A 27,554-nucleotide genomic window follows, 5' to 3' on the forward strand; every position below is an offset into this window, starting at 1 on the left:
CTCTCTTGCTATATTTCTTTAGATCCGATTTTCTTTCTGTCTCTGTGCTTCTCCTTAAGTTACTGAGCTATATTCGACTGTGCAACATTCTTCTTTCTATAGTCCTTGTGATGAGCCATTTTTCCTTGTGTTCTAGTAAAAGTTTTTGCAAGTTATTTCTACTAGCAGATTTTAACATCCAATCTGTGACTGTCTTTTTGAATTCTTTTTACTGATTGGAAGCTTTTTTCAATGCTTCAATTTTGTTAGATGCTGCCAACTGCTCTTGCTTCAAGCTCCATTCCCAGATGTATCTGTTTGTTTGAAGGTTGCTTCTATTTGTGTCTATAATTTACTTGTTCTCACATCAAATCCCTGAGTCGAAATATTCAAATTTTGTAGCAACATAGTTATTTGCCTTATTAGCATTAGATGGCCTTCTCTGCTGCTCCAATTTCTGCTTAGAGATCAAGTGGAAAACATCTTTAACAATAGTCCATTGGATAGATAAGAGATCATGTTCTTCAATGGAGTGTTTCTGAGAGATGATCTATCAAAGAATGATTGTTAATATAGCTCATCAAGGATTTCATAAGGACCCTTTCACGGATAGCTTCTGCAATAATGATCAAGAATCACAAGCTCCCCCTAACTGTATGCATGGTCTCTTTTTGGTAGAATCCCATCATCAAACACTCGGAATATCAAGGATATCTTCATCAAGTCAACAACATGTGTTGTTGGCTGGAGAGTTTAGGAGATTTTTGGATTGTATTTGCTTTCTTCTCCATAATTGTGTAACTTTCTCTTCTGGCATGGTTCTAGCTTGTGTAGGAGCCCAAGTCAAGTTACAATCACGTGCCATATGACTAATGTTATGACACTTGAAGCATTCTATGTTGGTCATGAATAAGAATTCATGATTTCTTGCAGAATTGCTTCTCGGAGGTTGACGGGGACCATTATAATTATCTTTGTGATATGCCCTACAATCTTTTGCCATGTGCCCAAAGTTTGTACAAGAATAGCCATAACCAAGAAATATACTTTGGTACCTGGGAGATGGAGATTTCCTTGATGTACTTCTGAAGTCTTTCTGCCTTGAGATCCTTTGATGATAACCATGGCTTCTTGCATCCTTGATACCATTTGCATTTCTTCTTGGAACATGACTTTCTTCATTGTTGCCTTGACTCAACCTTGATTTTGCTGGAACTGGGAGCATCAACATTTCTTTTGGGCTTCCTTGCATCCTTGTTGTTTGAAGCATTATCATTCTTGCTTGAGGATTCTCCTTCATAGCCAAGCCCTGATTTATCAAATGGGGATCTTTGATGGCTGAGCATGTCATCCAAGGCTTGGGAGCTCTTCAAAAATTTGTCCATCCCTTCTACCTTTTTCCTGAGGGAGACAATCTCTTCTTCTAATCATTCACAATCATTCTTCTTCTTAGCAAGTTGTTTCTCCAACTCTTCATTGATATGTATTGCTTCATTTGCTTCTATTTTAAGGGAGATGATATCTGACTTCATTTTGAAAATTTCTTCATTTTCTTTTGCTAGAGTGTTTTCCATTTCTTCCTTGATCTTGGTTGCTTCACACGATTGGGCCTTAAGAGAAGTGCTTTCTGATTTTAACTTGGTAATGTCATCATCCTTTTCTTCTAGTTGGCACATCATGGTGTTTCTCTCTTTTTTTGCTTCATCAACTTGTCCTTCTATGAATGTCAAAGCTTCCATCACTTTCTCAGCTCCTTGTGCTTGTTTCCTTACTTCTTCTAGTTGAGATCTAAGGGAGGAGACCTCTTCCTTGTATTGACCAATCACTGCTTCAAGTTTGTTCAAGTTTTTGTGCCTTTGTTCAAGGTGGCTTGACAAGGTATCTTCTCGTTTGTTTGCCTTATCCAATTGATTTGTCATGGATATGACTTCTTCATGATGCTTTCTTTTGCTTTGATGAAATTCCTTCTTAAGCTTGGAAAGCTCTTCATCCCTTTCTTGTACTTGAAGATTGACAAGGTCAACTTCCTTCCTTGTTTGGTCTTGGTCACCAGCGAGTGCTTTCTTCTGAAGTTCCTCGTTTTACTTTTTCAAACTAACAATCTCTTCCATAATTGCCATAAGTTTAGTTAGGAGATCTTCAAAATCTTTTTCATTCTCTTCATCTTCTAGGTCTTCTTTAGCCTTGATGTCATCATTCTTATTTTCAGTTTCCATGATGGGTTCTGGATTTCCTTCTTGGTTTCCATCATCTTCTTGACTAGTGGTCATGGTCAATGCTCCTTTTGAGTGAAGGTCATGAAGTTTGTCCCATATACCCTTTGCTGACGAACATTTTTCTAAATTGTTCTTTATAGAATCTGGTAGCCCATTCAAGATTGCCTTCATTGCTTTTGCATTGTACTCCTTGGATTCTCCATCCATCATGCTATCAACAATCACTGATTTCCAAACTTCAATGCCTTGAGTCTTTAAGAAATTCCTCATTCTTGCTTCCCATATATCAAAGTTTCCATTGAACCATGGAGCCTTTACAAATTGATTGATTTCAACTTCAATGGTTGAGGGAGACACATCTTTAGGAGGATTGGAGACTTTCTTCCTTGGCTTTGCCATTTGTGTTCTAATTGATCAACCTTCAAGTTGTTAGGCTTTGAGTGAAGGTACTGGCTCTGATACCAATTGTTGGAAATACTGAGATGGGGGGTGAATCAGTATTCCTTTTCAATTGTTATTTTTACCAATTAAATCAATTATATTTAGAACACAAAATGAACAATAGGAATAAATGCTTTTATTAATATAATCTTTACAATAAATCAGGTACAATATATATAGGGCTCCAACCCTTGATGAAGACACCGATCTTCAATCTCCCAGGCTCCAACCCATTGCTAAGCACCAACTTGGTCTTTTGCGAGGATCCAACCTCTAGGGCACCAACCCTATCTTTTGAAGGCACCAACCTTGTGTTTAGGAGAGCCAACTCCAAGGACACCAATCCTTCCAATTCCGAGGCACCAACCCCAAGGGCTCCGACCCTATAGTTTTGCTTTGTCAAGAAATGTTTTGATTGTATTACACTGCTCTCAAAATCTTCGTGTTCTGTCAATTTACAGCTTCATTGTAGTCTCCAGGCTACATCATCAATGACAACCTGTCTTCATATGAAGGAGTCTTCACAACTCTTCATATTGTCCAAACAGAGTCTGTGAAGTTACCTCATGATGATTTCAAATAGCCATCATGATCTCCAATAATGTCTCCAAGATCTGCTGATGCTTTTCAATAGGATATCTTTGATAAGTTGCGCTAAACCTCAATGTTTGCACAAAAAAAATTCTCTGTTTTTCAACCCTCTGTTCTTATTGTCGTGGTAACTGCTTCAGGAGTGACTGTCGCAGTATCTTACTTCCAAGGAACAAACTCACAAATACTTCAACGCTAGTGTTGTCTACTGCTCCCTTCAAACGATGACTGATGAAATCTTACTTCGCTGGTTCGAGGTCATACAGATCTTCACAAAACTGTTCTTCAGGTTGCGGTCTGTACTTCTTCCATAGATTAATTCATCATAGGTTCGAACTGTATGAATGACCCTATGCGCAGTCAGTCTCGGCTTTCTTCGTTCTTCAACTCTTAATGCTCTTGTGTATTTCTCTTCTGATCGACCTTCGACTTCCTTTCCTTTGTTTCTTCTTTTTCGCTCATCCTTCAGCTTCTTTGAGTTCACGAGTTGTGAACTGTTACTTCCTTTCTGTATTCAATGCCCGAGATCGATGCCTTTAGTGAAACGCTTTAACTCGTATTTATATGAGTTTCACCAATGACTGAGAGACACGTTTATTGGAGGGAGGCCGACTTGTTTATTTATGGAGAAACCATAAAGGAGATGCTATAACCATATTATAATAGAAGTCTGGCAGTCCCCACATGCCACATAACCGCTAATCGCAATCGCAACTTTCGGAGGTCTCTTATTACACAATATATCATAGAGGCCCTTTTTAATATTCATCCAAGGCCCACATGGAGGTCCCACATGCCACGTTATTAATCACAATCACAATTTTTCCGAACTCTCGCAATTGCAACCTTATGGCTTCACGATATGACATCCTGATACCCCTACTGCCGATGGAGTGGATGCAATATAGTATCAAGCAGCTGTTAATAAATCCGCCGGGTCCACAGCCTCTTTCGCAATCGGTGATCCGTAATACTGTCGCAATCAGCGTTTTACCGTGACATCCCATTAAGACTTGTGATATGAAAGTTTTGATACGCGGATGTGATATTACATTGAGTCATATTATAGTGGTGCAGTCGGGTCCGCAGTAATATCCCAATTGGTGTTTTAACGTGACATCCTTTAAGACTTGCGGTACATAACTTCCGTTGCAGATGCGATAATACAATAAACCCGTTTTGATAGTCCTATCGGGTCCATATATTATATCGCAATCAGAACTCCAACATGACAACAACTGTTAAAAGGACTTGCGATGTGGCAGATGCGGTGTTATATTAATTGTTATATAATCACGTCAGGTCCGCACCTTATATCGCATATCAGAGGTTTTGGGCGGTGTTACTGTTACATACCTTAATATAATGGAACCGCCGATAAAGTTCCTCCGATATAAATTCTCCGATGTGGTGTTATTACATGGTTTTATTCTTGGGTTCTTGCTCCTGTGACTTGACTTTCAATGGCTTTCCTTCTTGGGTCTACTGCTTCTATTCTGTCTGTATATATATATATCTCAATCCATTTGGCTCCTCCATCTCATCATATCATCATATATCAAACTTTCATCACTATGAGCATTATGATCAATGGGCATCAATGGGCAATCATGTATCAAAGAATTTGCCATCACAAACACTGCCATATTGACATCAATGACAACCTAGATTAACATGTCCATCAAAATTGGCTGACTTTACCTTGTGACTAGGCTGACATGCTTGTCTAGAATGATCTTCATCTCTCTTGAAGGCCGACGTGAGGGAGTGCTTGTGACAAGGCCTTGGAGGGTTAATGACTCAAACAAATTCTCTTTTTACAATGTGTAACATGCCCAAATGGGCCTTCAATACATGACATTGACTCACTAGACTCTATGACTTAATGATAAAACCTAGTAGCTCACAATGTGTGCTTCAACTAAAATGAAATTCCTTGAGCATGAAACCCATGACTCAAACATAATTTTTATTTTTTATTTTTCTTCTTTACATCAATTACATAAAATCATTATTACACATGACAATATGAAGACCGAACCTAGTAAGATATTTCAACATTGTATCACCGTACTTTTGTCATGGTTTTTTATGTATGTTTTGATGATATACTTATGTAGGTTTCTTTCTTTATTATTTTATGCATTTTCTAGGAATTATGATTGCACTCCCATATTATATTCATACTAGTTGTACTCTTCAATCACATTGACCTGTTTCTGCGGTTAATTGTTGAACATTAATAACATTATCTTATGTTATTCAAGAGGTCACAAATAAGCTAGTCAACATCCTCCAGATGAAGCAAATTAGCACTACATTTCTTCTATTGAGTACTGTTACCCATCAAAAGTGGGTAACTCATAGGAGAAATTTTTTTCTCCTACTGATCAGTTAGCCAACTAGCAGCCCTATGATGATCCATAGACAACATTACTCCAGATCTCTTCACTTATGCTTCGGTTAGTGCTCTTAGCCCATTTAGCATACTTCTTGGAGGAAGGTGGGTCATCTATTGGAAGGTACACTAACCATTTTTTTAATAATGTGCTTTCATTTAATGTTAAGGGCATAAGAATATGGATCATAGGTTGAGCTGGATGATTGACCACTCTTGATTGTACCCTTGTTCCCACACTTCAGCTAGGAGGTTATCCTTTCCCCTAGTCCAATGTGACCTCTCCTGATGTGTTTCCTTTCCATTGTTCAAGAGGGGCACAAGTAGAAGACATTGATTGATATAATGTTCCCAAGGTAATGCATACTTGCCACTTTCCATCTGCCCTTGATATTCACTTCCATTCTTTGGGTTGATTGTGATTTGTCGCTGGGGATTTCACCGCCCTTATCCACATCTTTGAGTCAGGGCTTGAAAACACTTGCCTAACAGGTTGATGCAGTTGAAAGAAAGATACAAGCATATGAAGCCACAAATGAAAGAAAATGAAAAATGCAAAAGATGGTTGGGACTAATAATAAGCACATGTGAAAAGGCCTATCTTGAGCTCTACTCTCATCATTAACCATCGCCCAATTCTTGCAACATATCATGCTCTATCTAAATGAAAGGAACTTATGAATGTCCCAGCCCCAATGAACGATAAATTGCTACATCTTTAAGGGGTTTTGAAAAGTATTAAGCAAGCTAGTCACCCAATCTATGCAAGAAAGAAAAGAAAGATCATTAAAGTAAAAGGCACACTAGAGGGGTGGTAAAAATAGGCTAAGGAAAGGGGTAACTCAACCTCCATGACTACTCCCTCTTATCATCCTTCCATTCAAGATGTTTGACCTCCTTTAGCTATCACCATGTCTAATATATCTCCCTTGAAGTCTTTCCCACTCCATGACCACATTTATCATATGCACCTATGGATTGATAGGCCTACCCAGGAACTATCTCTCCTCTTGGGGGTAACCTTACAGGAGGAAAATTTTCTCCTACATTTGATAGTTATCCGGTTAGTCAAATAGCCAACATCCCTTGCTTTCCACTATTAGATGATAATATGTTGTGTTATTACGCCATTTAAATGAGCGATGTGCCTCTCACCATTTGGCATTAACACTTGGATGAAGGTGGGTTTCTATTCAAAAGGTACTTTGATCGCTTTGCAATTGGGTGCTTATACTTGCTTGTTTTGGACATTTGATATGGATAATGGGGTGATTTGGAAGATTGATGGACCTTGATCGTATTTTTATTCTCTCACCTTACCTGGGGGTTTAATTTTTGACCCTAGTCTAGTGGGACCTCCCTTAAGGCCCTCTAGGTATAGGTAGGGCACTACTTGGAAAGCCATGATTGAGATAGCATAGTTCCATTTTCCCTTATGCCAAACTTAACACCTTCCATCCTACATTACAAGCCCCATGTCTCACCTCCATGGTTCGGGTACAACTTGTCACTGGTTCTTTGGGATTTGGCACTCATATGTTCACATACCTTGAGTAGGCCCTGAAACTTTGCCTTAGGAGGTTGATGCAGCTAAAAGAAAAGAAAAAGTATATCATGGCCATAATAAATCAAAAGAAAGAAAAATCAAATACAAAAGATGGCTAGGACATAAAGATTAACATGTGTGCAAAAACCTAGCATGAGCTCTACTTACCTCATATGGCCATAACCTGGTTCCTGAGCACATGTGTTCCATTACATAAAAAAAAGGAACCCTTGCATGTCCCAAACCCAACGAGCGATAAACAAACTCATCTTAAAGGGGTAATAACACTGCTACCTCATACAAGGCAAACTCTAACCCTTGAGATATAAGTGATAATACAAGGAATAATCAAGAAGAAATAAAAGGCACATAAGAGGGGTGGAAAAATCAGGCCAGGCTAGTAATTCATGCATCCACAAATGCTCCCTCCTCACATCTATACACTCAGGATATGGACACCCCCATTAGCTGGTCCCTTTCACCATGACACTTGACCATGAAGTATTCTCCCCTCCATACCACATTATTATTTACTAACACCTATTAATTGAAGGGTGGACCAGCCCCATACCATTCAATGTTCTTCGCTCACCTTATTGGCATGAAATGGTTGCCGCAATCAATGATGCCCCTAAAAGCTACAAGAACTCTGGGTATGACAAAGCTAGAACCGTGGCACTTGATTAGGAAAAAGCCAAAGTGAAAAATGCTTTAGGAAAATTCACAAATGCTTGGAAGGAATATTGGGTATCCATTGTGTCTGATGGTTGGAAAAATGTAAAAGGCAAGCCATTGATAAGTGTTCTTTGTGTGTTTGCTACTGGTGCAGTCTTCCTTTCATCTCATGACTACTTAGATAAGTTCAAGACCAACATCAACATTGCAAAGCCATTAATTCAAACAATTGAAACTATTGGTCCATACACTGTCATCCAAGTCATTACCGATAATGCTTCTAATTGTAAGGCAGCGAGAGCAATCATTGAGGATAGATTCCCCAACATATTTTGGTCTGGGTGTTTGGTTCTCACAATGAACCTTTCTATGCATGACATTATTCAGATGAAGATGAATATGCTGATTTTTCTTAGGGTCTTCTATACTAGTAATTGCTTCTAATGATTTAGTTCATTTTCACATTCTTATCCATTATTCCATCATTAAGCAATTACACACAACATCAACAGTATAACATTAATGAAAGTTGGGTCATGAAGAGACAACCAAACAAAGAACATAAGAGTTTACCCTAGGAATGTTAGAAAATGTAACTAGGTTCAGTCTTCATAATTATCTCTGTACTTATATCATTGTATATTTTATGTAAAAGAAAAGAAGAAAAAGAAGAAAAATAATTATTATTATTATTATTTTATTAGATAAGCATGTTCTTCATGCTTCTAGGATTTGTTGAGTCAAAAAGTCAAAGTCCTATTTGGATCTATTGTAAAGAAAAGGAAAAAGAATTTTTAAATATGTAATTTGGGTTAAAAACCCCTCTAGATCCCAAGTTGACCTACCTGACAAGTCGACCTTGCCCCAGAAGACATGTCTATTCACACCCTTCTAGACAGTATAAATAGAGGATGATTTGAGCTCATTTGGACACACACAATTCACTCAATTAGTTATGAAATTTTGCAGAAGGAGGGCCGAAGTCTGAAGTTGGAGAAGGGTTTGTGGAAGTTCTTCCTTATCTTATCTCTTGTTGAAGATTTGTTGCTGGTCTCTTGCTGTTGATGGATTTGTTGTGTAGAAGGAGGGTTTGACTTGGCATCTAGAAGGTTGGTTATGGGTCTTAGATATATCACTTTGATTTGATTCTATAAGAAGAGAATTTTTTTGGGTTTTCCCCTTGGAGGGGGTTTGCCCTTAGCTTGGAGCCTATATCTTGTGTTTCTTTTGTACAGTGATCTTCATGTTTTGTATTTGATAATTGTTTGATGAAAAAGAATGTAATTAAATTAATAAGAAGCCAACAATTTTCACAAGCAGCGATCAAAGAAAGATAAATGTGTTTTATACTACAAGCCTCCCAATTTCTCGACAGGGAAAACCCACATGGGGGAAAACCAAACAACCTTAAAGAAATTCTTCAGTTTAGAGACACACCTAGATTGTCTAGTCATTGGTCAAACCCGATCCACTGCCTCCTAGTCAAGTCATAAGTTTGCCCAACAATCTTGATCTGATTTGCTACTTTTCCTTAGAGGTTTGGACCTGTGCCATCTCATGAATTCGGTCCTGCATTATGGTTATACTTTTGAGGTTCGGACCTGCAACTCGTCCATTTGCCCCTAAAATTTCAGTCTTGCAACTTGGTTATACTTCTGAGGTTTGGTCCTGCAACTTGCCTTTCTTTACCAGAGATGCGTCCTTTTCAATAGAAATTGTGCTTTAGATAAGCTTCTCATTAGCCTCAGATCTGTCTCTTTCTTAGCCTTAGATTTGACTTCTTATTTAGCCTCAGATTAGGCTCTTCGCTTGCCTCAGACTCAAGATTCTTGCTTGCTTTGGAAGGAGGTCAAATGCTTCATATATATAGTCTTTTGTTGGAGCGAATGTGTGCCTCTTAGATTGGGGCCGACTTGATTAGGAGGAGGGCCGACTTGGCTTCTTTGGAGCCAAAAATTCAAATTTTCTTCTTTTAAAAACTGACATGAAGAACATGTCAAATATTTTTTTTGTTTTGAAAATAGCATGAAGAACATGCTTTATAAATACATCAATGACTAAAATGATAATTATGAAGACTGACCATAGCTACAAAATTCAACAAAAGAAACCTTAAACAAATGAATTGGTTCATTTGTACAAGAGAGGCAAGTACATGATAAGATTTATTACCAATCATAGCTATGCCCATGGTCTTTTATGTAGTCACAAAAAGGTTGGAGCTAATGAAGATTGCAAAGACTAGATTTGCTAGCTATCACCTCACCTTCAGGCGCCTTTTGAAGGTAAGAGAGGCATTGGCTAGCATGGTATCAAGTGAACCATGGCAAGTAATAAAAGATAGGGCTGCAACCGCATCTGACACAAAAGATTTTCAAGAGGTGGAAGACACTGTTCTTGATAGTCAGTTTTGGACAAGTGTGAAGTATGTTTTGCAATTCACCAAGCCCATTTATAGCATGATTTGTTTTGCAAATACAAATGCGCTAGTGATTGGGGAGATGCATGAGCAGATGGATAACACGCTCGAAAAAATCAAAGATAGCGTTCAACCGAAAGATGCCATCTTGTATGATCATATTCACAAACATGTGGTCAAAAGGTGGGATAATCTTAATGTTCCACTCCATGCCTTGGCATATGTCCTTACGCCAAAATACTACTCTCCATCTTGGTTGGCCAAACTTGCACCTGGGGGTGGGGTTAGGAAAAACCCTCATACAAATCCAGAGGTACAAAATGGGTACATGCTAGCATTAGACAAGCTAGTCCTTGACAGGGAGGAGTGTGCTAGATTGCGTGGAGAATTAAGCAAATACTTTAGTCAAACTAGAATGTTTGGTACTTTGCATGCAATTGATGATAGAGATAGATTGGATCCTGTTGAATGGTGGAACATGTATGGCTCCGAGGGACCTTTGGCGAAATTGGTAGTTAAAGTGCTTTCATAGGTGGTTAATACTTCTTCTGCAGAGAGGTGTTGGAGCACCTATAGCTTCATCCACAATGTCAAAAGAAACTGCCTCAATGAAAACTAGGCAAAAAGCTTGGTTTATGTACACTACAACTTGAGGTTGTTGACACATTATTGTGAGCGGGCTCGATTTGATAGAGCATATATCACTTGGGACAACAACCCAGAGGAGGATAATTTGGAGGATGGAGCCTTACATTTAGAACAATTGGAAGCAAAACTTTTGGACGATGAGGATGTTGGTCATCAAGCAATGACAACAACATCAACAGGAATGCCACCCCCATCCACTAGCAGGGCTCAAGTTGCACTAGCTTTGCCCCCACCTCCATGCCTTCTGTTTTTTGATGTGGCTCACGACCATTGCGGAGTTAACTATGCGGGAGAAGACTCCCATTGTCCATAGATCACGAGAAAAGAAATTAAAAGTTTCTCGTGGCAAGAAGAAATTTTAGTAGATAGTGTATTTACTTGTCTTTTCTAGTTTCTACTTTCTAGTACTTTTATAACTATTGAATCTTTCATATTTACTATGGTATGTTTTGTAAACAATATATGACATGTTAAGTTTGAAGTTTGAAGTTGGCAATTATGACTCATTGGTAATGAATTATGAATATAATGCTTCGTGAAATGTTTCTTTTCATGTTTGATATTCTTTGTTATAGTTTGGTAATCGTTACAAGTACAACGTTAGTGATGACAAATGTTATATATTGAATTTTGAAACTTTGAAACTTTAAGGTTGATGAGAATCAAGGTTTGAGATGTTGTGAACCTATGGTTAATGAAGATTTTAACTACGAGATGATTGATGTTATATGGTTTAATCCACGTTTTTATGCTTTTTATAACTAATTCATCATTCTACATGCTTTTGTTGACATATATCCATCAAAATATATAAAAAGTATTTATATAAAAAATGCTACAAAAAACGCTCTCGACCTCGAAGCTTCTGAAAATTGTCGCTCCTGCTCCTGCTTCCCGCTTCCACTCCTGTTTCCAAGCAGCTTTGGCCAAAACAGTTGGTCTAACGAAGTCTTAAATTTTTTATGTAGATATATTGGTCTTGCTTAAATTCTTTAAATCTATGTCCGTCTCAAACTTGTCTTTGTTTTTCATAAGCTTGTACACATTTTTCCTATTTTTTAAATTTATGTATCTATGGGAAAAATCAGGATTACTGTAAATAGCATGTTCAATGATTCAACACTCTACCATGCCTGCACTTGTATGCCACATTGAATCATGCGATTGTTTTAAGTTCGAAAGACTACCGTACCTCACTCCAAACTGAACTACCCCCTTTATCTGGTTATTGCGTCTTTTGTCATTTTAATAATCACACTGGATGCTAGCTTTGTAGGGACTAACACTCGAATGGTCTTCATAGGTCAAAAGCATTAGGCGAGCCTATCAGAAGCTATTCATGTGCACTGATGTCAATGCAGGAGGCTTAGAAGAACGTCTTGTTGAATTGGTAAGGTTCTAACTTCCAAGGCATTGCTCTTGAGTTTTATAGTTTTTTAAGAAGATACATTTTACAGTTCAATCAGGTTGGTAGAAAAGCTCATAACTCCCTGTGTGCAGGAGCAAAATGAAGAGCTTGCAAATGTGACAGCGGTTATTCTAATGGTTAAATCAGTTCGTGATTCTTTTAAGGAAAATCGGAGGGGTATTGTTAAGTTCAGGAATTGGACTCGTGACTGATGCATAGTTGGGTGCTATGTAATAGTTTAAGATATAATACGGGATTCTCAATAGTGTAATCTACATTGTGTGATCCCCTGGTTAACGAGTAGAAGTTACCATAAAATTCATTTTTGGCTGATTGCTAGTTATCATTATTTGTTTGGTCTAAAGTGATCGACATATTATGTAAAACCTTGCTTTATTTTTGAGGACAAGCTTGATTCTTTGGACACTGGCTGTCTTTATATTAATCCACTTCATCTGTCCTGTAATATACATATGTATATTACATCTTTTCGCCGAATTGGTTATATATTTGGTTCCATCTAGACTGGAGCTATTGGCTGGTGAACTCGAGATGATAAATTATTGATTTGTTCAGAATCTTTCACTTCTGCATAATCATTTTCTGACGGATAGGATATATAAGAGTAAAAGATTTAAGAAAACCATCTTTCATAACTGAACACTACCATAAGCTGTAATTTTTAGGAGGCAAGTTCTTCATATAGATTTAATGCTTTGAAAAACTCAACACTGCAAATTGTCTGGAATTAACATTGGAGTCATCAAACACTTCTATCAGGCAGTATTCTTCATATCCTAGTTGCCTAAAGCCTATTGTGTTAGAACTTAGTCGTTGTATCTAGTTCAGAATCATGCTGGCCAAATACAGGCATCACCTCAAACTTGAGCTATGCAGTTCAAAATCCTAATTCTAACCTCCCAGTATCTGCAATAGCCAGTGTGAGATCTTTTGTCACACTTATACACAGATCTGCAAATAGTACAAAGTCTGAACTGGAACCTGTTGATAGTGAAAGCGGCTTCTGAATGGGTTTACTAAAAAATAATATAAAATATGAAATTTGTATTTAAACAATATGTTCATATGTATTGATGTAAATCCAAACCATTATACACCAAATATGCAAAGTTTGCTCACTATATAACATGTAAAGGTAAATATAAGAAAATGACAATGAGTGCGATACATCTTGAAGCAAAATATCAAGGCCCTAAATGGCATCTATAATGCAAAAACCATCATATTACAAGGATTTTTTGTTGTATTCTTTGCCCATAAATGGTGGATCCTAGCACTATCAACGGGTCCAGAAGCAACTGCACCTTAAAAGGGGGGTAGTGGGGTTTTTGGGATGTATCAGTGTTTTGGTCTGTTATAGGTGTTTTCCCCCATTTTTTTCATGTTTCGTGGGTGCAGGGTGATTTAGAATGGGAACCAGCCGCACTGATCTGTTCGACTAGTTCATAATTGTTAAAATTGGCAACTAGGGCCAAACTCCATGTGGGTCATTTTATTAATGGCAACTGATTTTTTTCTTGGATCCCTCTCATTGATGGGTGTAGGATTGATCTAAAGATCATCCGATTCCGATAAGTATTCATGGAGATATGAATTTATTTGTGTTATGGGACAATTCGTCAAGGTCAGCAAACAACCAAATAAACCCCCCATGTGCTCAACTTTTTAGTATAAATAGAGGTGTCTTGAAAGTCATTTGGACACACTCACTTGGGGACTCTTCCTCTCTACTTGTCTTTGGGTTTTAGTGGGAGGAGAGATCCTAAGGGATAACGCTGCCCTAATGGAGAAAGGTTCTACGCTATCATGGGAGATGCCCTAGAAGGCTCTATGCTGTCATGGAGGACAGCCACAAGGAAGCCCTAACACTGCCCTATGGAGAAGTATGTAGTCAAGAAGGGCAACAACGTAAGCCCTCTAACGCAGACATGGTAGAAGCCTAAGTACCCTACGTGGAGGAGAAATAATCCACCTACAATAGCCCTAATCCCTAGCCGCAACAAGAAGGCTGAGTTCATCAAAGGAGGTTGAGTTAACTGTTGAGCTGTAGTGACACTTTGGTGGAGGCCGAGAAACTGTCATGAATGCTGCAGGCTGTCTTGAGGGCCGAAGGCATAAGTTTATGGAGCTATAACCCTCGGAAAGGGCTACCGCAACAAGGGATAGGCTTGCTGTAGCAAGCTGCAGTCCCTATCACACCTATAGGTGTTGATTTGAAGTAGCATCGGATGTGCTCTAGCCATGAAATTTGGTGGAGAGGTTGGGGCACATGAGATCTCCATACCCAGAAAGGGTTTGGGCAGGTTCTAAACAGATTAGGAGATATTAAAATAATTAATATTTTTAATGGAGTCCCTAAGTCTAAACTTAGGGAAAATAAAATATTAATGTGTATTAATATGAATCTATGTTAGAATGGTTCAAAAGACATGGATCAAGCTAGATCTAATCTTAGCCGTTGATTAGGGACTTAATCTCGGCCGTTGAGATGTCAACAGGAAAAGTATAAGAGGAGGCTTGAGGGTCACTTGGAGGATACACCAGAGTGATCAGTCATTTTATTATCTAGAGCGGGGTTTGCTAAGAGAGATAGAATCAATGATCGAGAGAGCAGTTGAAGGGCATTTAGTACAGAGAAATAAAGAAGGCAGAGATTGTGCCGGGTGAGCAGTGCAGCAGCCAAGAAGAGTGATGCAGAGCCAGCAAGGGCTCACGCAGAGGCAGCCAAGTGTTGAACAGAGCACCGAAGAGGCTAGCGTGTCTGACGCAGAAGCCCAGAAGGTTGACGCATGGCCTCCTGGCGCTGACGCAGGCCAAGAAAGGCTGACGCAGGGCCAACGTGAGATAGAGGAAGGTTGACGCAGCCCAGATTGGGCAGACGCTGGGGTTGCAGAGCAGTTTTGTGTTGAGGAGCTGCTGAAAGGATTTTCTGGAGTTTCAGCCAGGAGGTTTCTCTCAAGCTGTGTGGTATAGCTGCTAAGAAAATTCTCTGTTGGGTAGGCTAGTTTAGGCACCCAGATTGTACTTTGATATTGCTTAATAAGAAAACCCTCAGATAGCTACACTGGTTTTCCCGCATTGGTTTTTTCCGGGGACATTGGTCCAAAAATAATGGTGTCATGTGGTGTGTTTGTTCTTGTTTCTTTTAGGTGCTGATCAAAGTTCAGTAGGAGGAGAATGTGGCCCTAGCATCTGAGGGAAAGCAGGAGAAGCGGAAGAAGAAAGATCTGTCCAAGATCAAGTGCTTCCATTGTGGGGAGATGTATCTGCAATATCCATAACTATATGCTAGTTTTTTCTACTCCTAAGTGTAAAGGGGGAGTATGAGAGAGTAATTTTATTGGGGGCGCATAGCTAGTGTGAGATCTTTTGTCACACTTATACACAGATTTGCACATAGTACAAAGTCTGAATTAGAACCTGTTGATAGTGAAAGCGGCTTCTGAATGGGTTTACTAAAAAATAATATAAAATATGAAATTTTTATTTAAACAATATGTTCATATGTATTGATGTAAATCCAAACGATTATACACCAAATATGCATAGTTTGCTTACTGTATAACATGTAAAGGTAAATATAAGAAAATGACAATGAGTGCGATACATCCTGAAGCAAAATATCAAGGCCCTAAATGGCATCTATAATGCAAAAACAATCATATTACAAGGATTTTTTGCTGTATTCTTTGCCCATAAATGGTAGATCCTAGCACTATCAATGGGTCCAGAAGCAATTGCACCTTACCAGGGGGTAGTGGGGTTTTTGGGATGCAAACTCTGAGAATTTTTATTTTGGTCTGTTATAGGTGTTTTCCCCCTTTTTTTTCATGTTTGGTGGGTGCAAGGTGATTTAGAATGGGAACCAGCTGCACTGATCTGTTCGACCTGTTCATAATTGTTAAAATTGGCAACTAGGGCCAAAATCCATGTGGGTCATTTTATTAATGGAAGCTGATTTTTTTCTTGGATCCCTCTCATCGAGGGGTGTAGGATTGATCTAAAGATCATCCGATTCCGATAAGTATTCATGGAGATATGAATTTATTTGTGTTATGAGACAATTCGTCAAGGTCGGCCAGCAACCAAATAAACCCCCCATGTGCTCAATGTTTTAGTATAAATAGAGGTGCCTTGAAAGTCATTTGGACACACTCACCTGGGATCTCTTCCTCTCTACTTGTCTTTGGGTTTTGGTGGGAGGAGAGATCCTAAGGGATAACACTGCCCTAATGGAGAAAGGTTCTACGCTATCATGGGAGATGCCCTAGAAGGCTCTACGTTGTCATGGAGGACAGCCACAAGGAAGCCCTAACACTGCCCTATGGAGAAGTATGCAGTCAAGAAGGGCAACAACGTAAGCCCTCTAACGCAGCCATGGTAGAAGCCTAAGTACCCTACGTGGAGGAGAAATAATCCACCTACAACAGCCCTAATCCCTAGCCGCAACAAGAAGGCTGAGGTCATCAAAGGAGGCCGAGTTAACTGTTGAGCTGTAGTGACACTTTGGTGGAGGTCGAGAAACTGTCATGAATGCCGCAGGTTGTCTTGAGGGCCGAAGGCATAAGTTTATGGAACTATAACCCTCAGAAAGGGCTACCGCAACAAGGGATAGGCTTGTTGTAGCAAGCCGCAGTTCCTATCACACCTATAGGTGTTGATTTGGAGTAGCATCAGATGTGCTCTAGCCACGAAATTTGGTGGAGAGGTTGGGGCACATGAGATCTCCATACCCAGAAAGGGTTTGGGTAGATTTTAAACAGATCAGGAGATATTAAAATAATTAATATTTTTAATGGAGTCCCTAAGTCTAAAGTTAGGGAAAATAAAATATTAATGTGTATTAATATGAATCTGTGTTAGAATGGTTCAAAAGACATGGATCAAGCCGAATCTAATCTTAGCCGTTGATTAGGGACTTAATCTCAGCGTTGAGATGTCAACAGGAAAAGTATAAGAGGAGGCTTGAGGGTCATTTGGAGGATACACCAGAGTGATCAGTGATTTTATTATCTAGAGAGGGGTTTGCTAAGAGAGATAGAATTAGTGATCGAGAGAGCAGCTGAAGGGCATTGAGTACAGAGAAACAAAGAAGGCATAGATTGTGCCGGGAGAGCAGGGCAACAGCCAGAAAGGGTGACGCAGAGCCAACAAGGGCTCACACAGGGCCATGCAGAGGCAACCAAGTGTTGCGCAGAGCACCAAAGAGGCCAACGTGTCTGATGCGGAGGCCCAGAAGGCTGACGCATGGCCTCCTGGGGTTGACGCAGGCCAAGAAAGGCTGACGTAGGGCCAACGTGAGACAGAGGAAGGTTGACGCAGCCTAGATTGAGCAGACGCCGGGGTTGCAGAGCAGTTTTGTGTTGAGGAGCTGTCGAAAGGATTTTCCGGAGTTTCAGCCAGGAGATTTCTCTCAAGTTGTGTGGTATAGCTGCTAAGGAAATACTCTATTGGGTAGGCCAGTTTCAACACCTAGATTGTACTCTGATATTGCTAAATAAGAAAACCCTCAGATAGCTGCACCGATTTTCCTGCATTGTTTTTTTTGGGGACATTGGTCCAAAAATAATGGTGTCATGTGGTGTGTTTGTTCTTGTTTCTTTTAGTTGCTGATCAAAGTTCAGTAGGGGGAGGAGAATGTGGCCCTAACATCTTGAGGGAAAGCAGGAGAAGAAAGATCTGTCCAAGATCAAGTGCTTCCACTGTGGGGAGATGTATCTGCAATATCCATAACTATATGCTAGTTTTTGCTTGTAAGGACTGAGCTGATGTAAAGAACCATTTCTGAAACTATAAAGATTTACTGAACTGTAACAGAGTATGAAACTTTAAGAAAATTTCTGTTCTAAATTTATTCAAAACTTCATATGACTAATTGCTTGATTCGATAATAAGTACTTACTTGGTCTACTGCGGATGTCTGTTGCGGATGAAAATATTTCAGAACTCCTCCAGTTTGCTCCCGTTTACCAAAAGACCGAAACCACCCAGCCAAACTGAGCAGAACCTCGCTACTCAGTCCAGTAAGCTTCTCAGTTGAAGCAGACTGTTCCCCCGTGCCCAGAAACCTCAGAACAACCAACTCTCCTTCCGTAGGTAACTCAAGTTTACTTTAGTATCCCCTTCGTTCTTCCTTCTTCTTTCCGATTCCCCCTTCCCAAACTCTTCATTCTGGTTTATATACTGTTTCTTGGTGGTGGCCGTCCTTCCTCCAGCACCCACCACTTCATTTCCTCGTGACACCCTTCCCATGTCGTGTCATATACATTTCTTTTTTAAAAGGGTATATTGATTTTTGATTAACTTTCCTTTTTCTGATTTTAATATAAAGGTTAGACTTATATTAAAATACTTTATCATTAGTTTATTTTTATAATTTTATTAATTGATTAATATAATTTATTTACTAAAATTTATTTAATATTACTTTTATAAATAGGTCGTTACATTGCTACTCCTAAGTGTAAAGGGGGAGTATGAGAGAGTAATTTTATTGGGGGTGCATAGCCAGTGTGAGATCTTTTGTCACACTTATACACAGATCTGCACATAGTACAAAGTCTGAATTAGAACCTGTTGATAGTGAAAGCAGCTTCTGAATGGGTTTACTAAAAAATAATATAAAATGTGAAATTTTTATTTAAACAATATGTTCATATGTATTGATGTAAATCCAAACCATTATACACCAAATATGGATTTTTTGCTGTATTCTTTGCCCATAAATGGTGGATCCTAGCACTATCAACGGGTCCAGAAGCAACTGCACCTTACTAGGGGGTAGTGGGGTTTTTGGGATGCAAACTCTGAGAATTTTTATTTTGGTCTGTTATAGGTGTTTTCCCCCTTTTTTTTCATGTTTGGTGGGCGCAGGGTGATTTAGAATGGGAACTAGTTGCACTGATCTGTTCGACCAGTTCATAATTGTTAAAATTGGCAACTAGGGCCAAACTCCATGTGGGTCATTTTATTAATGGCAGTTGATTTTTTTCTTGGATCGCTTTCATCGAGGGGTGTAGGATTGATCTAAAGGTCATTCGATTCCGATAAGTATTCATGGAGATATGAATTTATTTGTGTTATGGGACAATTCGTCAAGGTCAACCAACAACCAAATAAACCCCCCATGTGCTCAACGTTTTAGTATAAATAGAGGTGCCTTGAAATTCATTTGGACACATTCACTTGGGATCTCTTCCCTCTACTTGTATTTGGGTTTTGGTGGGAGGAGAGATCCTAAGGGATAACGCTGCCCTAATGGAGAAAGGTTCTACGCTATCATGGGAGATGCCCTAGAAGGCTCTACGCTGTCATGGAGGATAGCCACAAGGAAGCCCTAACACTGCCCTATGGAGAAGTATGCAGTCAAGAAGGGCAGCAATGTAAGCCCTCTAATGCAGCCATGGTAGAAGCCTAAGTACCCTACGTTGAGGAGAAATAATCCACCTACAACAACCCTAATCCCTAGCCGTAGCAAGAAGGCTGAGTTCATCAAAGGAGGCCGAGTTAACTGTTGAGCTGTAGTGACACTTTGGTGGAGGCCGAGAAACTGTCATGAATGCCGTACGCTATCTTGAGGGCCGAAGGCATAAGTTTATGGAGCTATAACCCTCAGAAAGGGCTACCGCAACAAGGGATAGGCTTGCTGTAGCAAGCCGCAGTCCCTATCACACCTATAGGTGTTGATTTGGAGTAGCATCAAATGTGCTCTAGCCACGAAATTTGGTGGAGAGGTTGGGGCACATGAGATCTCCATACCCAGAAAGGGTTTGGGCAGATTCTACAGATCAGGAGATATTAAAATAATTAATATTTTTAATGGAGTCCCTAAGTCTAAACTTAGGGAAAATAAAATATTATTGTGTATTAATATGAATCTATGTTAGAATGGTCCAAAAGACATGGATTAAGCTAGATCTAATCTTAGCCGTTGATTAGGGACTTAATCTCGACTGTTGAGATGTCAACAGGAAAAGTATAAGAGGAGGCTTGATGGTCACTTAAAGGATACACCAGAGTGATCAGTGATTTTATTATCTAGAGTGGGGTTTGCTAAGAGAGATAGAATCAGTGATCGAGAGAGCTACTGAAGGGCATTGAGTACAAAGAAACAAAGAAGGCAGAGATTGTGCCGGGAGAGCAGCGCAGCAGCCAAGAAGAGTGACGTAGAGCCAGCAAGGGCTCACGCAGGGCCACACAGAGGCAGCCAAGTGTTGCGCAGAGCACCAGAGAGGCCAGCGTGTCTGACGCAGAGGCCCAGAAGGCTGACGCATGGCCTCCCGGGGTTGACGCAGGCCAAGAAAGGCTGACGCAGGGCCAGCGTGAGACAGAGGAAGGTTGATGCAACCCAAATTGCGCAAACGCTGGGGTTGCAGAGCAGTTTTGTTCTGAGGAGCTACTGGAAGGATTTTCCGGAGTTTCAGCCAGGAGATTTCTCTCAAGCTGTGGTATAACTGCTAAGGAAATTCTCTGTTGGGTAGGCCAGTTTCGGCACCCAGATTGTACTCTGATATTGCTTAATAAGAAAACACTTAGATAGCTGCATCGGTTTTCCCGCATTGGTTTTTTCCGGGGACATTGGTCCAAAAATAATGGTGTCATGTGGTGTGTTTGTTCTTGTTTTTTTTAGTTGCTGATCTGTAATATGTTGAGCATGCACTGATGTTTATTTTCAGTATTTACTTTGTAAATAACTTGTTAAAGAAAAATAACAAGTAGGTAGGAATAAATAAGAAAATGTGCATGAAGGGTTTCTAAACTAAGTAAACTTAGAAACTTTAACATGGTATCAAAGTGTGATTGCAGATCACAGGAGGACTAAAAGACATCAGCGAAGCAGAGCAATAGCATCAAAAAACAATTGTCCCGAGGTGACAGAAGCTGTTTCTAGCAACGCAGAAGCCAAGGAAGCATGACGCAGAGCCAACCAGAGCCACGTAGAAGAAGTCGGGAACTGTGCAGAGCCTCAGAGAGGCCAGTGTTGCTGACGTAGAGGGCCAGAAGGCTGACGCAAGGCATCCCAGGGCTGACACAGACCCATCCGGGGTAACGCAGAGACAACGTGAGGCAGAGAGGGGCTGACGCATTTCATAGAGAGGCAGTGGTTGGGGTCTAGAAGGCTGTAGGAATATTGTAGAGTGGCACTGGTGAGGTACTGTAGTCAGAACAATACCTGATAGAGTAGGGCCAAAGGAGTTGTTACCGAGGGTTTCTAGCCGAGGAACCTAGATCAACAGTGCAGGTCCACAAGACGATCAGAGTAGGGGACATCTCGACAAGCGACAGAAGGATTTCCAGGAGGGAAATCAGGACTCAAAGGGAGTCCAGAAGAGAACTTCCAAACGGGAAGTAGAGACTCAGAGGAGTCGAACAGAGAACTTCCAGGAGGGAAGTAGAGGAGTGTCATGGAACTACACGAGGTAAGAGACCAGGATAGGCTGAACGAAGCATCGAACTTCCCAGTCTGGAAGGCCAGAATCTTATCAGTGCTTGACAAGAATTGTGTCAAGAACTTCGCCTTGAAGGTTATAGTTGTCCCAGTCGACCCCAATGAAAATGAAAGGTACGAAGAGGTGATGGCGAGGGCCAAGTGCATTATCCTTGACAGGGTCAAGGATCATGTGGTACCACATATAACCGAGAAGGGAACGGCAATTGAGATGTGGGAGGCTCTCAAGAACCTGTACCGACATACTTCTATGCAGAGAAGAATGCTGCCCGAGAACCAAATGAGGTCGTATTAGACGAAGAAGGGTCAATCGATTGACACCTTCCTCGAAGGACTGAATGAGATCCGAGACCAGTTGACTGCTATAGGAGCGACATCGGATCAGGAGCTTATGGTGAGGACAACCCTAAATGCTGTCTCAGAAGATTGGGAAGTGTTTTTCTAGAGTATCCTGTGCAGAGGGACTCTCCTACCTTGGGACGAGATGTGGGCAGCTCTTCGCTAGGAAGAGATCAGACAACAGACGAAGAAGGAGGAGGAGAATGTGGCCCTAGCATCCAAGGGAAAGCAAGAGAAGCGAAAGAAGAAAGATCTGTCCAAGATCAAGTGCTTCCACTGTGGGGAGATGGGTCATTATGTGACCTAGTGTCCAAGGAAGAAAAGTAAGGGAGAGTCTTCCGAGACTAAGGTATCACTAGCATGGGCAGAGAAGGAAGTTTTGACAGACGATGACTGTGCCATGAGTGCACACGTGCCACTTGAGCGGAAGTGGGGAGACATCGAGCTGTAGTCACGCGGACTACAAGCGATGAGGGGAAGGATCCTTGAGGTACCTAGCCTCTTGGTTTAGACCTTGCTACGGGAGCCACGACGAGGAGTAGCATGACTGGCTGAGTGGGTAGAGACAGATGCGGATGGAGCGACAGAGAGAGATACAGTGCAGGGGTCCTGAGACAACGCAGAGCTAGCAGGCTGCAACAATGCGAGATGCACAAGTGTTGCACCAGTGCAAGAAGACACAGAGAGGTGTGCAACGATGCGAGATGTAGGGAGTTGTTGCAGCAGCGTAGATGTCAGAGAGGGACACTTGTTAGCTACAGAGGGAGCTTCAACATCAGAGGGTGTTTCTAGCGCAACAGGGAGGTCAGTTGGGAGATCAGTTACTTACTTCTCAATAATTGAGTTGCAGTGCAGCAATGGGTAGCACGATGCAACATGATGAGAGGAGGTGCAATGCAGATGCAGTGCTGGGAGAAAGGACTAGCAACAGCACAGATGCAGAGGGGGTTGTCGTATAAATGCAGTAGTGGTAGTGGTAGAACCATGGGCAGCAATATAGGATGTAGCAGTGCAGAGGATGATGCGCAGGAAGGCCTAGCATCAGCACAGGTACCGATGTCGGATGATCAGAGTAATACTTAGGAAGGAGTATTGTTAGAGCACAATCCTTGCTAAGAGGGAGTGTTGATTTGGGGTAGCATTGGATGTGCTTTAGCCACGAAATTTGGTGGAGAGGTTGGGGCACATGAGATCTCCAATACCTAGAAAGGGTTTGGGAAGATTCTAAACAGATCAGGAGAGATTAAAATAATTAATATTTATAATGGAGTCCCTAAGTCTAAACTTAGGGAAAATAAAATATTAATGTGTATTAATATGAATCTGTGTTAGAATGGTCCAAAAGACATGGATCAAGCCAGATCTAATCTTAGCCGTTGATTAGGGACTTAATCTTGGCCGTTGAGATGTCAACAGGAAAAGTATAAGAGGAGGCTTGAGGGTCACTTGGAGGATACACCAGAGTGATCAGTCATTTTATTATCTAGAGCGGGGTTTGCTAAGAGAGATAGAATCAGTGATCGAGAGAGCAGTTGAAGGGCATTTAGTACAAAGAAATAAAGAAGGCAGAGATTGTGCCGGGTGAGCAGTGCAGCAGCCAAGAAGAGTGATGCAGAGCCAGCAAGGGCTCACGCAGGGCCACGCAGAGGCAGCCAAGTGTTGAACAGAGCACCGGAGAGGCTAGCGTGTCTGACGCAGAAGCCCAAAAGGTTGACGCATGGCCTCCTGGCGCTGACGCAGGCCAAGAAAGGCTGACGCAGGGCCAACGTGAGACAGAGGAAGGCTGATGCAGTCCAGATTGGGTAGACGCTAGGGTTGCAAAACAGTTTTGTGTTGAGGAGCTGCTGAAAGGATTTTCCGGGGTTTCATCTAGGATATTTCTCTCAAACTATGTGGTATAGCTGCTAAGGAAATTCTCTGTTGGGTAGGCCAGTTTTCGGCACCCAGATTGTACTCTGATATTGCTTAATAAGAAAACCATCAGATCTCTGCACCGATTTTCCCGCATTGGTTTTTTCCGGGGACATTGGTCCAAAAATAATGGTGTCATGTGGTGTGTTTGTTCTTGTTTCTTTTAGTTGCTGATCTGTAATATGTTGAGCATGCACTGGTGTTTAAAGAAAAATAACAAGTAGGTAGGAATAAATCAGAAAAGGTGCACGAAGGGTTTCTAAACTAAGTAAACTTAGAAACTTCAACAATAGGTCTACGTTAGGAGGGCGTAAGGCATGCTAGGGTATGACAAGCCAGCGTGGGATGTAGGAGTGCTGAAGAAGGGTAGCCGTAGCCTTGGTAGGGATGTTGCAGCTAATGTGTGAAGGCAGGTAGGACTGTCATTGATGCCCTAACCAATCCATTGTGAAGGCTGTCCGAAATGCTGTCCGGCAAGGCAACAAACAACAACATGATATGATATGATGTGACAACATTGTGATGAATGCTGTAGCATGATGATGGGTATAGAGATGAAGTGTATCACAACACAATTGTGAGGTGCAACAGTATAATATATTGCAGCAACATGATGTTGCCACAACAAACGCTAGTTCATGATGCTGCAATAGTATAGCTAACATTGGGACAATGGTATGGTACTTAGCAGCAAGTACACCAAGCATGCAATGGTACAACATCATGCAAGGGACAAAAAAATAACATTGGGACAACTGTATGGTACTTAACAGCAAGTACACCAAGCATGCAATGGTACAACAGCATGCAAGGGACAACAAACTAACATTGGGACAGTTGTATGGTACTTAGCAGCAAGTACATCAAGCATGCAAGGGACAACAAGCAAGCAACAGGACATCAAACATGGAAAACATGGTTCAACCATGACACATGGGACAACAGTGCAACATTAGGTGCAACACTCATGAGTTCCAACATTGTGATGATGGGTGCAACATGGTGCAGCACGGTGAGGTGCAACATGATGACGAGATACAACACGATGATAGGTGAAGGAGTCACATTGGAGAATCAGTGGAAGCAACATGTCTTCAACTGATCTCATGTAACATATTCTTAGAGATGATCTATGCTATCATCTAGATAAGTCATAGTGTTGACCTCTGTTGTAAATGTACTATCTCTCTCTGCTGAACTATTGAAGAACATATAAGAAGAATTGGTCAAGGGTTTCCCCACATTGGGGTTTGTCCTTGGCTAGCGCCACATCTTGTGTCCTCTTGTCTTCTGCGATTTATGTTTATGTTCTATCTGCAGTTTACTTTAATGCTGATGTGATTGCTAATCTGGAAAAGATATTGAGCTAACTATGAAAATTGAAATAAATTGCTCTAAGCATAGAACATACGTAAACTTAACATGGTATTAGAGCTGAGGTGAAGACAAAGCCCAAGCAAGAGTGAAGGAGCAATCACCGAAGATAGTTGGGAAAGGACAAAAGGATCAATGGATCCCTCATCCCTCTTCTAATTTACCAAGGGTGAATTCGACGCAGAGAATATTATCAGAATAGCGCAACAAAAGTTTTTGATGGCCTAGCTAAAGATCACTTCAATGAGAAGTCCAGATCTAAGGGTGGAAGGAAAGACAGATGCCTTGGTTGCAATAAGTTCTACCATTATGCGAAGGAATGTCTGAATGGTAGGGACACATCACTTGATGATGATAACAATCATTCCAGGGATCAATGGTCAGAGGAATGACAGGTAATGCAGGTCATCAAGGTAACGATTGACTCTTCAAAGAAAGAAAAGAACCCCAGGTATGAAGAATTAAATGTTGTTTTTGATAAGATAAACAAGCGTTATCTTGTATTAGCCCCCTTGTTCAGATTCTTTGGGAATTTGGCTTATTGATTGTAGTGCTCCAAGGCACTTCATCGGATAGAAGGGTGCTCTCTCTAATTTGGTAGAGATGGAAACAATCATGGGATTATACTTGGAGTTGATGCCACCTATCCCGGAAAGGGTGTAGGGAATGTTACCTCTCATTTGAATGAGGGTAACTCGATTCATCTACAAAATCCCTTTATGTACTTGATCACAAGAAGAACCTGGTGTCCATTTTGGCATGGAAGTCAAAGGCTACAGGGTGGCATTCATCGATGGAGAGGTACGTGTTTGAAAATGAAATGCTTTTACTCATGGGTTCAGGGTTGGTAATTTGTATCAAATTGTAGGTTGGTCCATTGGGGATCATGTAAATTGACACATATCATCTATAACACCGAAGGTCTACTTATTATAGGACCCTACACGATGTGAGTAAGATGGTGACTGAGATGCGTGAGTTCAAAAAGAGCATGAAGGTACATGTCTGAGATGTATCGAAGGAAAATCTTACAAGGGGATCATTTCCCTCGTAGTAGGTCCACAGATTTGGAACAACCCAAGGAGTTTCAGATTCATGATCGGGAATCTCATGTATGCAGGTGGAAGAAAGCTCTCTATGGCTTGAAGCAAAACACCCTGTGCCTAGTATGAGAGGATTGATAGCTGTTTGATGAAGTTGAGATTCATTAGGAGTGAAACCGATCCAAACCATTTCTCAAAGGTTGTCACTGATAGACCTCTCATATCGACACCTTTTGAGAACGACCTATTTCTGACATGTGCAGACTCTCTCATTTGCAGAAATAAGAGGGAGTTGGATTTCGGATGTGGAATGGTAAACTGTAAGCCCGTGACTGCCTCGAGGATCTTAACTTTCAGAAGTTATATGGTAGTGATGCCGGACCGAATTTGGGAAAATACCTCTAAGTTTCATAAACTCATTCACGTTGATGTTCTTGGTGAACTTCCGTCTGGACATATGATTTGCAGTTAGCATGGTGAGCTCATATATGGTTGAGCCACACTGGATTGGTGCCTAGAATCTTCTGAGATATCTTCAGGGCACAATCTCTCATGGATTGAGATACACTGCCTGAAATATGAAGCTGCATGATTACTTGAATGTTGACTGGGCAAGCAGTGTGGAGAATCACTAGAGCACTTCTCAGTGCTGGTTCTCTTTGGGTTCTGGTTCGATATCATGGATGAGCAGGAAGTAGAAGTCGGTTGCTATAAGCACTGTCGAGACCGAATACATAGCTATGAGTATGATCTCGTATGAAGCTACCTTGTTGTGGAAGCTCTTCAGTGAGCTGTTTGTACACATGATGAATACCATCGTGATCCTCTGTGACAATCGGGGGGGGGGGGGGATTCGATTATTGAGGAATCCCGTATTCGATGATTGCTCTAGCAGATAGACATCAGATACTACCTTATCTGGGATATGGTATGTCGATGAGCGAGGAGGCTCCATCACATTGAGACTGATGTACACATCGCAAACATTTTGTCAAAGCCCCGGGGAAAGGTCAAATCTGTGACTTTCCCGAACGACTTGGAGTCGTTGAGAGACCTTCTTATAAGGGTCCTGCATGTTGCATGCATTGAGCTCTGGG

The 27,554-nt window shown here is 40.9% G+C and overlaps 1 protein-coding gene across 1 annotated transcript in view; it reads left to right on the forward strand.

The window, feature by feature from the left end:
* LPXA (bacterial transferase hexapeptide repeat-containing protein) overlaps positions 1-12,901 on the forward strand; it is a 136,859-nt gene extending 123,958 nt beyond the window's left edge. Inside the window, exons 10-11 of the mRNA XM_089415735.1 lie at positions 12,217-12,303; positions 12,414-12,901. Of these exons, the coding sequence (XP_089271861.1) occupies positions 12,217-12,303; positions 12,414-12,533 (207 nt within the window). The 3' untranslated portion in view covers positions 12,534-12,901. The remainder of the gene's footprint in view (positions 1-12,216; positions 12,304-12,413) is intronic.
* Positions 12,902-27,554: the final 14,653 nt, after the last annotated feature.

Source organism: Pinus tabuliformis, chromosome 6 (genome assembly GCF_031772625.1).
Source record: "Pinus tabuliformis cultivar Carrire ecotype Pingquan chromosome 6, CPIR1, whole genome shotgun sequence".
Taxonomy (NCBI): Eukaryota; Viridiplantae; Streptophyta; class Pinopsida; order Pinales; family Pinaceae; genus Pinus; species Pinus tabuliformis.